The sequence below is a fragment of the Nerophis lumbriciformis genome, linkage group LG39 (genome assembly GCF_033978685.3).
Source record: "Nerophis lumbriciformis linkage group LG39, RoL_Nlum_v2.1, whole genome shotgun sequence".
NCBI classification, from domain to species: Eukaryota; Metazoa; Chordata; class Actinopteri; order Syngnathiformes; family Syngnathidae; genus Nerophis; species Nerophis lumbriciformis.
In genome coordinates this window covers 13,763,254-13,775,958 of record NC_084586.2, presented here as the reverse complement: position 1 = coordinate 13,775,958, position 12,705 = coordinate 13,763,254, and the positions used below count along the sequence as shown (strand labels likewise).

At 46.6% G+C, this 12,705-nt stretch overlaps 1 protein-coding gene across 5 annotated transcripts in view; it reads left to right on the top strand.

Moving 5' to 3' along the window:
- Positions 1 to 12,705, top strand: part of usp54b (ubiquitin specific peptidase 54b) — a 198,303-nt gene that overhangs the window by 145,646 nt on the left and 39,952 nt on the right. For all 5 annotated transcript variants that reach the window (XR_012049420.1, XR_012049421.1, XR_012049419.1 and 2 more), the window contains exon 12: positions 10,161 to 10,380. Coding sequence is in view for 2 of the 5 variants with exons in the window: in XM_061931743.2 (XP_061787727.2) it covers positions 10,161 to 10,380 (220 nt within the window). In the remaining 3 variants the exon portion in view is untranslated. The remainder of the gene's footprint in view (positions 1 to 10,160; positions 10,381 to 12,705) is intronic.

Sequence of the window (12,705 nt, the reverse complement as noted above, 5' to 3'; positions counted from 1 at the left end):
TTATGTGGTCCGCCACGTCATTTAAGTGGCCCGCCGTCATTTCATGTGGTTGGCAACATCAATCAAGGTGGCTCGCCACATCATTTACATGGGTCGCCACATTATTTTATGCGGTCTGCCACATTATCTGCCACATTATTTCATGTGGTCCACCACATTATTTTATGTTGTCCGCTCTATTATTTTATGTGGTCCGCCCTTCATTTAAGTGGTGTGCCACATCATTTAAAGTGGCCCGTCATATCATTTAAGTGGTTCGCCACTTCCTTAAAGGTGGACTGCCACATCATGTAAACGGCCCGCCGTCATTTCATGTGGTTGGCAACATCAATCAAGGTGGCTCGCCACATCATTTACATGGGTCGCCACATTATTTTATGCGGTCTGCCACATTATCTGCCACATTATTTCATGTGGTCCACCACATTATTTTATGTGGTCCGCTCTATTATTTTATGTGGTCCGTCCTTCATTTAAGTGGTGCGCCACATCATTTAAAGTGGCCCGTCATATCATTTAAGTGGCCCGCCACTTCCTTAAAGGGGGACTGCCACTTCATTTACATGGGTCGCCACATTATTTTATGCAGTCTGCCACATTATTTTATGTGGTCCGCTCTATTATTTTATGTGGTCCGCCCTTCATTTAAGTGGCCCGCCACGTCATTTCACGTGGTTGGCAACATCAATCAAGGTGGCTCGCCACATCATTTTTTATGTGGCCGTCACATTGTTTAAGTGGTCCACCACTTCCTTTAAGGTGGTCCGTCACGTCATTTCTTGTGGTCCACCATGTAATTGAGGTGGCCTGCCACAACATTTCATGTGGTCCAACGCTTTCTTCAACATTTTGTGTGCTTCACAACATCATTTTATGTATTTCGCCGCTTTATTTAATGCCCTTCATTTATGTGGCCCCCCACGTCATTGTATTGGGTTCACCACACCATTTAAGGTTGCCTGCCACATAATTTCATGTGGTTGGCCAAATTTTTTGATGTAGTGCGCTATTTGGCCCGCCACTTCATTTAAAGTGACCCGTCACATCATTTAAGTGGTCTGTCAGTTCCTTCAAGGTGGACTGCCACATCATTTACATGGTCAGCCACTTTTTAAAGCGGCCCGCTAAAACCTTTAATAAGCACGCCACATCATTTAAATTGGCCCGTCACATTATTTAGGTGGTCTGTCAGTTCTTTTAAGGTGGACTGCCACATCATTTACATGGTCAGCCACATTCTTTAATGTGGCCCGCTAAAACCTTTAATAAGCGCGCCACATCATTTAAAGTGGCCCGTCACATTATTTAGGTGGTCTGTCAGTTCTTTTAAGGTGGACTGTCACATCATTTACATGGTCAGCCACTTTTTAAAGCGGCCCGCTAAAACCTTTAATAAGCACGCCACATCATTTACATTATTTTATGCGGTCTGCCACATTATTTTATGTGGTCCGCTCTATTATTTTATGTGGTCCGCCCTTCATTTATGTGGTCCGCCACGTCATTTAAGTGGCCCGCCGTCATTTCACGTGGTTGGCAACATCAATCAAGGTGGCTCGCCACATCATTTACATGGGTCGCCACTTTATTTTATGCGGTCTGCCACATTATCTGCCACATTATTTCATGTGGTCCACCACATTATTTTATGTTGTCCGCTCTATTATTTTATGTGGTCCGCCCTTCATTTAAGTGGTGTGCCACATCATTTAAAGTGGCCCGTCATATCATTTAAGTGGTTCGCCACTTCCTTAAAGGTGGACTGCCACGTCATGTAAACGGCCCGCCGTCATTTCATGTGGTTGGCAACATCAATCAAGGTGGCTCGCCACATCATTTACATGGGTTGCCACTTTATTTTATGCGGTCTGCCACATTATCTGCCACATTATTTCATGTGGTCCACCACATTATTTTATGTGGTCCGCTCTATTATTTTATGTGGTCCGTCCTTCATTTAAGTGGTGCGCCACATCATTTAAAGTGGCCCGTCATATCATTTAAGTGGCCCGCCACTTCCTTAAAGGGGGACTGCCACTTCATTTACATGGGTCGCCACATTATTTTATGCAGTCTGCCACATTATTTTATGTGGTCCGCTCTATTATTTTATGTGGTCCGCCCTTCATTTAAGTGGTGTGCCACATCATTTAAAGTGGCCCGTCACATTATTTAGGTGGTCTGTCAGTTCTTTTAAGGTGGACTGTCACATCATTTACATGGGTCGCCACATTATTTTATGCGGTCTGCCACATTATTTTATGTGGTCCGCCCTTCATTTATGTGGTCCGCCATGTCATTTAAGTGGCCCGCCGTCATTTCATGTGGTTGGCAACATCAATCAAGGTGGCTCGCCACATCATTTACATGGGTCGCCACTTTATTTTATGCGGTCTGCCACATTATCTACAACATTATTTCATGTGGTCCGCCACATTATTTTATGTGGTCCGCTCTATTATTTTATGTGGTCCGTCCTTCATTTAAGTGGTGCGCCACATCATTTAAAGTGGCCCGTCATATCATTTAAGTGGCCCGCCACTTCCTTAAAGGGGGACTGCCACTTCATTTACATGGGTCGCCACATTATTTTATGCAGTCTGCCACATTATTTTATGTGGTCCGCTCTATTATTTTATGTGGTCCGCCCTTCATTTAAGTGGTGTGCCACATCATTTAAAGTGGCCCGTCACATTATTTAGGTGGTCTGTCAGTTCTTTTAAGGTGGACTGTCACATCATTTACATGGGTCGCCACATTATTTTATGCGGTCTGCCACATTATTTTATGTGGTCCGCCCTTCATTTATGTGGTCCGCCATGTCATTTAAGTGGCCCGCCGTCATTTCATGTGGTTGGCAACATCAATCAAGGTGGCTCGCCACATCATTTACATGGGTCGCCACTTTATTTTATGCGGTCTGCCACATTATCTGCCACATTATTTCATGTGGTCCACCACATTATTTTATGTGGTCCACTCTATTATTTTATGTGGTCCGCCCTTCATTTAAGTGGTGTGCCACGCCATTTAAAGTGGCCCGTCACATCATTTAAGTGGTCCGCCACTTCCTTAAAGGTGGACTGCCACGTCATGTAAGCGGCCCGCCGTCATTTCATGTGGTTGGCAACATCAATCAAGGTGGCTCGCCACATCATTTACATGGGTCACCACCACATTATTTTACGCGGTCTGCCACATTATCTGCCACATTATTTCATGTGGTCCGCCACATTATTTTATGTTGTCCGCTCTATTATTTTATGTGGTCCGCCCTTCATTTAAGTGGTGTGCCAACCATTTAAAGTGGCCCGTCACATCATTTAAGTGGTCCACCACTTCCTTAAAGGTGGACTGCCACTTCATTTACATGGGTCGCCACATTATTTGATGTGGTCTGCCACATAACTTAAGTCCCTCTCCTGTCATTTTATGTGTTTCACCAGATTATTTAAAGTGGCCCACTACTTCATTTTACGTGGTTGGCCCCATAATTTTATGTGTTTCGTCACATTTGATGTGTTAAGGCACATTATTTTATGTGTTCTGCCACATAACTCAAGTCCCCCTCCTGTCATTTTATGTGTTTCACCAGTTCATTTAATGTGGCCACATCATTTTATGTGGTTGGCCCCATTATTTTATGCGCTCTATTACACTATTATAAGTGGCCTGCGACATCATTTTTGTGGTCCACCTGGCTTGCCACAACATTTGATGTTGTGTGTTATGTCATTTAAAGTGGCCCACAACATTTTATGTTGTCTGCTATGTCATTTAATTTGGCCATTTTATGTGGTTGGCCACATTATTTTATGTGTTCCGCCACATAATTTAAGTCGCCCTCCTGTCATTTTATGTGTTTCACCAGGTTATTTAAATTGGCCCACCAATTCATTTTATGTGGTATGTTCTATTATTTTATGTGGTCCGCCCTTCATGTAAGTGGTGCACCATATCATTAAAGTGGCCCATCACATCATTTAAGTGGTCCGCCACATCCTTAAAGGTGGACTGCCACTTCATTTACATGGGTCGCCACATTATTTTATGCAGTCTGCCACATTATTTTATGTGGTCCGCCCTTCATTTAAGTGGCCCGCCAAATCATTTCATGTGGTTGGCAACATCAATCAATGTGGCTCGCCACATCATTTTTATGTGGCCGTCACATTGTTTAAGTGGTCCGCCACTTCCTTTAAGGTGGTCCGTCACGTCATTTCTTGTGGTCCACCATGTAATTGAAGTGGCCTGCCACAACATTTCATGTAGTCCAACGCTTCCTTCAACATTTTGTGTGCTTCACAACATCATTTTATGTATTTCGCCGCATTATTTTATGCCCTTCATTTACGTGGCCCCCCACGTCATTTTATTGGGTTCACCACACCATTTAAGGTTGCCTGCCACATAATTTCATGTGGTCCGCCACATTTTTTGATGTAGTGCGCTATTTGGCTCGCCAATTCATTTAAAGTGACCTGTCACATCATTTAAGTGGTTTGTCAGTTCCTTCAAGGTGGACTGCCACATCATTTACATGGTCAGCCACATTTTTGTAACGTGGTCAGCCACTTTCTTTAAGGTGGCCCGCTAAAACCTTTAATAAGCGCATCACGTCATTGAAGTGTTGCACCACATCATTTAAAGTGGCCCGTCACATTATTTAGGTGGTCTGTCAGTTCTTTTAAGGTGGACTGTCACATCATTTACATGGGTCGCCACATTATTTTATGCGGTCTGCCACAATCTTTTATGTGGTCCGCCCTTCATTTATGTGGTCCGCCATGTCATTTAAGTGGCCCGCCGTCATTTCATGTGGTTGGCAACATCAATCAAGGTGGCTCGCCACATCATTTACATGGGTCGCCACTTTATTTTATGCGGTCTGCCACATTATCTGCCACATTATTTCATGTGGTCCGCCACATTATTTTATGTGGTCCACTCTATTATTTATGTGGTCCGCCCTTCATTTAAGTGGTGTGCCACGCCATTTAAAGTGGCCCGTCACCTCATTTAAGTGGTCCGCCACTTCCTTAAAGGTGGACTGCCACGTCATGTAAGCGGCCCGCCGTCATTTCATGTGGTTGGCAACATCAATCAAGGTGGCTCGCCACATCATTTACATGGGTCGCCACATCATTTACATGGGTCGCCACATCATTTACATGGGTCGCCACATCATTTACATGGGTCGCCACATCATTTACATGGGTCGCCACATTATTTTATGCGGTCTGCCACATTATCTGCCACATTATTTCATGTGGTCCACCACATTATTTTATGTGGTCCGCTCTATTATTTTATGTGGTCCGCCCTTCATTTAAGTGGTGTGCCACATCATTTAAGGTGGCCCGTCACATCATTTAAGTGGTCCGCCACTTCCTTAAAGGTGGACTGACACTTCATTTACATGGGTCGCCACATTATTTTATGCGGTCTGTCACATTATTTTATGTGGTCCACTCTATTATTTATGTGGTCCGCCCTTCATTTAAGTGGTGTGCCACGCCATTTAAAGTGGCCCGTCACATCATTTAAGTGGTCCGCCACTTCCTTAAAGGTGGACTGCCACGTCATGTAAGCGGCCCGCCGTCATTTCATGTGGTTGGCAACATCAATCAAGGTGGCTCGCCACACATTTACATGGGTCGCCACATTATTTTATGCGGTCTGCCACATTATCTGCCACATTATTTCATGTGGTCCGCCACATTATTTTATGTGGTCCACTCTATTATTTATGTGGTCCGCCCTTCATTTAAGTGGTGTGCCACGCCATTTAAAGTGGCCCGTCACCTCATTTAAGTGGTCCGCCACTTCCTTAAAGGTGGACTGCCACGTCATGTAAGCGGCCCGCCGTCATTTCATGTGGTTGGCAACATCAATCAAGGTGGCTCGCCACATCATTTACATGGGTCGCCACATTATTTTATGCGGTCTGCCACATTATCTGCCACATTATTTCATGTGGTCCACCACATTATTTTATGTGGTCCGCTCTATTATTTTATGTGGTCCGCCCTTCATTTAAGTGGTGTGCCACATCATTTAAAGTGGCCCGTCACATCATTTAAGTGGTCCGCCACTTCCTTAAAGGTGGACTGCCACTTCATTTACATGGGTCGCCACATTATTTTATGCGGTCTGTCACATTATTTTATGTGGTCCACTCTATTATTTATGTGGTCCGCCCTTCATTTAAGTGGTGTGCCACGCCATTTAAAGTGGCCCGTCACATCATTTAAGTGGTCCGCCACTTCCTTAAAGGTGGACTGCCACGTCATGTAAGCTTCCCGCCGTCATTTCATGTGGTTGGCAACATCAATCAAGGTGGCTCGCCACACATTTACATGGGTCGCCACATTATTTTATGCGGTCTGCCACATTATCTGCCACATTATTTCATGTGGTCCACCACATTATTTTATGTGGTCCGCTCTATTATTTTATGTGGTCCGCCCTTCATTTAAGTGGTGTGCCACATCATTTAAAGTGGCCCGTCACATCATTTAAGTGGTCCGCCACTTCCTTAAAGGGGGACTGACACTTCATTTACATGGGTCGCCACATTATTTTATGCAGTCTGCCACATTATTTTATGTGGTCCGCTCTATTATTTTATGTGGTTCGCCCTTCATTTAATTGGCCCGCCACGTCATTTCATGTGGTTGGCAACATCAATCAAGGTGGCTCGCCACATCATTTTTATGTGGCCGTCACATTGTTGAAGTGGTCCACCACTTCCTTCAACGTGGACTGACACATCATTTATGTGGTCCGCCACTTCCTTTAAGGTGGTCCGTCACGTCATTTCTTGTGGTCCACCATGTAATTGAAGTGGCCTGCCACAACATTTCATGTGGTCTAACGCTTCCTTCAACATTTTGTGTGCTTCACAACATCATTTTATGTATTTCGCCGCATTATTTTATGCCCTTCATTTATGTGGCCCCCCACGTCATTTTATTGGGTTCACCACACCATTTAAGTTTGCCTGCCACATAATTTCATGTGGTCCGCCAAATTTTTTGATGTAGTGCGCTACTTGGCTCGCCACTTCATTTAAAGTGACCTGTCACATCATTTAAGTGGTCTGTCAGTTCCTTCAAGGTGGACTGCCACATCATTTACATGGTCAGCCACATTTTTGTAACGTGGTCAGTCACTTTCTTTAAGGTGGCCCGCTAAAACCTTTAATAAGCGCATCACGTCATTGAAGTGTTGCGCCACATCATTTAAAGTGGCCCGTCACATTATTTAGGTGGTCTGTCAGTTCTTTTAAGGTGGACTGTCACATCATTTACATGGGTCGCCACATTATTTTATGCGGTCTGCCACAATATTTTGTGGTCCGCTCTATTATTTTATGTGGTCCGCCCTTCATTTATGTGGTCCGCCACATCATTTAAGTGGCCCGCCGTCATTTCATGTGGTTGGCAACATCAATCAAGGTGGCTCGCCACATCATTTACATGTGTCGCCACTTTATTTTATGCGGTCTGCCACATTATCTGCCACATTATTTCATGTGGTCCGCCACATTATTTTATGTTGTCAACGCTATTATTTCATGTGGTCCGCCCTTCATTTAAGTGGTGTGCCACGTCATTTAAAGTGGCCCGTCACATCATTTAAGTGGTCCGCCACTTCCTTAAAGGTGGACTGCCACGTCATGTAAGCGGCCCGCCGTCATTTCATGTGGTTGGCAACATCAATCAAGGTGGCTCGCCACATCATTTACATGGGTCGCCACTTTATTTTATGCGGTCTGCCACATTATCCGCCACATTATTTCATGTGGTCCGCCACATTATTTTATGTGGTCCGCTCTATTATTTTATGTGGTCCGCTCTTCATTTAAGTGGCCCGCCACTTCCTTAAAGGGGGACTGCCACATCATTTACATGGGTCGCCACATTATTTTATGCAGTCTTCCACATTATTTTATGTGGTCCACTCTATTATTTTATGTGGTCCGCCCTTCATTTAAGTGGTGTGCCACATCATTTAAAGTGGCCCGTCACATCATTTAAGTGGTCCGCCACTTCCTTAAAGGTGGACTGCCACGTCATGTATGCGGCCCGCCGTCATTTCATGTGGTTGGCAACATCAATCAAATGGCTCGCCACATCATTTACATGGGTCGCCACTTTATTTTATGCGGTCTGCCACAATCTTTTATGTGGTCCGCCCTTCATTTATGTGGTCCGCCACATCATTTAAACGGCCCGCCGTCATTTCATGTGGTTGGCAACATCAATCAAGGTGGCTCGCCACATCATTTACATGGGTCGCCACTTTCTTTTATGCGGTCTGCCACATTATCTGCCACATTATTTCATGTGGTCCACCACATTATTTTATGTGGTCCACTCTATTATTTTATGTGGTCCGCCCTTCATTTAAGTGGTGTGCCACATCATTTAAAGTGGCCCGTTACATCATTTAAGTGGTCCGCCACTTCCTTAAAGGTGGACTGACACTTCATTTACATGGGTCGCCACATTATTTTATGCGTTCTGCCACAATATTTTATGTGGTCCTCTCTATTATTTTATGTGGTCCGCCCTTCATTTAATTGGCCCGCCACATCATTTCAAGTGGTTGGCAACATCAATCAAGGTGGCTCGCCACATCATTTTTATGTGGCCGTCACATTGTTGAAGTGGTCCACCACTTCCTTCAACGTGGACTGACACATCATTTATGTGGTCCGCCACTTCCTTTAAGGTGGTCCGTCACGTCATTTCTTGTGGTCCACCATGTAATTGAAGTGGCCTGCCACAACATTTCATGTAGTCCAACGCTTCCTTCAACATTTTGTATGCTTCACAACATCATTTTATGTATTTCGCCGCATTATTTTATGCCCTTCATTTATGTGGCCCCCCACGTCATTTTATTGGGTTCACCACACCATTTAAGGTTGCCTGCCACATAATTTCAAGTGGTCCGCCAAATTTTTTGATGTAGTGCGCTATTTGGCTCGCCAATTCATTTAAAGTGACCTGTCACATCATTTAAGTGGTTTGTCAGTTCCTTCAAGGTGGACTGCCACATCATTTACATGGTCAGCCACATTTTTGTAACGTGGTCAGCCACTTTCTTTAAGGTGGCCCGCTAAAACCTTTAATAAGCGCATCACGTCATTGAAGTGTTGCACCACATCATTTAAATTGGCCCGTCACATTATTTATGTGGTCTGTCAGTTCTTTTAAGGTGGACTGCCACTTCATTTACATGGGTCGCCACATTATTTTATGCGGTCTGCCACATTATCTGCCACATTATTTCATGTGGTCCGCCACATTATTTTATGTGGTCCACTCTATTATTTTATGTGGTCCGCCCTTCATTTAAGTGGTGTGCCACGCCATTTAAAGTGGCCCGTCACATCATTTAAGTGGTCCGCCACTTCCTTAAAGGTGGACTGCCACGTCATGTAAGCGGCCCGCCGTCATTTCATGTGGTTGGCAACATCAATCAAGGTGGCTCGCCACATCATTTACATGGGTCGCCACTTTATTTTATGCGGTCTGCCACATTATCTACAACATTATTTCATGTGGTCCGCCACATTATTTTATGTGGTCCGCTCTATTATTTTATGTGGTCCGCCCTTCATTTAAGTGGTGTGCCACGCCATTTAATGTGGCCCGTCACATCATTTAAGTGGTCCGCCACTTCCTTAAAGGTGGACTGCCACTTCATTTACATGGGTCGCCACATTATTTTATGCAGTCTGCTACATTATTTTATGTGGTCCGCCCTTCATTTATGTGCCCCCCCACGTCATTTTATTGGGTTCACCACACCATTTAAGGTTGCCTGCCACATAATTTCATGTGGTCCGCCACATTTTTTTATGTAGTCTTTTATTTGGCCCGCCACTTCATTTAAAGTGGCCCGTCACATCATTTAAGTGGTCCGTTACTTCCTTCAAGGTGGACTGCCCCATCATTTACATAGTCAGCCACTTTTTTTAGTGTGGCCCGCTAAAACCTTTATAAGCGCGTCACATCATTGAAGTATTATTTCAGGATGAATAAGGATCGTGTGTGTGTTAATACAATAATAATATGTCATGTGAAATAAGTAAGTGATGATGTATTTATGAATGCAAGAGATAATAAATAGCTCCTCCCCTCCAGAGTCAGCAGTGGAGGGTCCACCCGGGCCGCCCTCCCCTCCCCTGCAGGAGTACAAGGAGACGGCGGTCTTCCTGCTGTCGTCCCGACGCCCGCTCACCTCCTCCTCGTCTTCCTCTCGCCCTCTGTCCTCCTCCTCCTCGTCAGGGGTGGGGGGCTGCGAGGGCGGGGTGGGGGGCCGTCACTGGGAGGATGAGAGCACCAGCAGCGAGAGCAAGTCCAGGTACGACCTCCGTTTTGTAGCTAAGGACTGTCCTTGCTTACTTTAGACCTCAGTTTAATGGCCCAGTTTTGTTGGGAACTGTAAGGACTTTTAACGCACACATGTCAAACTCACATCTGACCCGCCACCTCATTTCATGTGGCCTGCCACATCGTTTCATGTTGGACACCACGTCATGTCAAACGGCCCGCCACATCATTTCACGCGCGCCGCCATGTCATGGCCGTCACTTCATTTCATGTGGCCTGCCACATCATTTCGCGCAGCCTGCCACATCATTTCATGTGGCCTGCCACATCATTTCGTGTGGCCTGCCACGTCGTGCGGCCCGCCACGTCATTTCCTGCGGCCCGCCACTTTATTTCTTGCAGCCCGCCACGTCATTTCATGTGACCCTACACATCATTTCGCGCGGCCTACCATGTCATTTATGTGGCCCGCCACATCATTTAATTTGGCCCGCCAAATCATTTCACGCATCCCGCCACGTCATTTCGTGTGGCCCGCCAGGTCATTTCATGTGACCCTACACATCATTTCGTGCGGCCCGCCATGTCATTTATGTGGCCCACCAAATCATTTCGTGCGGCCCGCCACGTCATTTAATTTGGCCCGCCATATCATTTAATGTGGCCCACCACGTCATTTAATGTGGACCACCACATCATTAAATCTGGCCCGCCACGTCATTTCAATTGGCCCGCCACATCATTTCACGCATCCCACCACGTCATTTCGTGCGGCCTGCCACATCATTTCGTGTGGCCTGCCACGTCGTGCGGCCCGCCAGATCATTTCTCGCGGCCCGCCACATTATTTCTTGCAGCCCGCCACGTCATTTCGTGTGGCCCGCCAGGTCATTTCATGTGACCCTCAACATCATTTCGTGCGGCCTGCCATATCATTTATGTGGCCCACCACGTCATTTCGTGCGGCCCGCCACATCATTTCGTGCGGGCCGCCACGTCATTTCATTTAGCCCGCGAAATCATTTCACGCATCCCGCCACGTCATTTGATGTGGCCCGCCACGTCATTTCAATTGGCCTGCCACATCATTTCACGCATCCCACCACGTTATTTCGTGTGGCCTGCCACGTCATTTCGTGCGGCCTGCCACATCATTTTGTGTGGCCTGCCACATCGTGTGGCCCGCCAGATCATTTCTTGCGGACCGCCACATCATTTCATTTGGTCCGCCACATCATTTCGTGTGGCCTGCCACATTGTGCAGCCCGCAACATCATTTTGTGTCGCCCGCCACATCATTTCATGTGACCCTCCACGTCATTTCAAGTGGCCCGCCACATCATTTCACGCATCCTGCCACATAATTTCACGCATCCCGCCACATCATTTCGGGTGGCCTGCCACATAATTTCGTGTGGCCCACCACGGCATTTCACATGGCCCGCCACACCATTTCTCGCATCCCACCACATCATTTCTAGCGGCCTGCCACATCATTTCGTGTGGCCTGCCACATCATTTCATTTGGCCCGCCAAATCATTTCACGCATCCCGCCACGTCATTTTGTGTCGCCCGCCACGTCATTTCATTTGGCCCGCCAAATCATTTCACGCATCCCGCCACATCATTTCCTGCGGCCTGCCACATCATTTCACGCATCCCGCCACATCATTTCTTGTGGCCTGCCACATCATTTTGTGTGGCCCGCCACGTCATTTCATTTGGCCTGCCACATCATTTCATGCATCCCACCACATCATTTCATGTGACCCGCCACATCATTTCGTGCGGCCTGCCACATCATTTTGTGTGGCCTGCCACATCGTGTGGCCCGCCAGATCATTTCTCACGGCCCGCCACATCATTTTGTGTGGCCTGCCACATTGCGCGGCCCGCCACATCATTTCGTGTCGCCCGCCACATCATTTCATGTGACCCTCCACGTCATTTCAAGTGGCCCGCCACATCATTTCACGCATCCTGCCACATAATTTCACGCATCCCACCACGTCATTTCGGGTGGCCTGCCACATCATTTCGTGTGGCCCGCCACGTCATTTCGTGTGGCCCACCACGGCATTTCATATGGCCCGCCACATCATTTCTCGCATCCCACCACATCATTTCGTGCGGTCTGCCACATCATTTCGTGTGGCCCGCCACATCATTTCATTTGGCCCGCCAAATCATTTCACGCATCCCGCCACGTCATTTCCTGCGGCCTGCCACATAATTTCGTTGGCCTGCCACGTCATTTCACGCATCCCGCCACATCATTTCGTGTGGCCCGCCACGTCATTTCAATTGGCCTGCCACATCATTTCATGCATCCCACCACATCATTTCGTGCGGCCC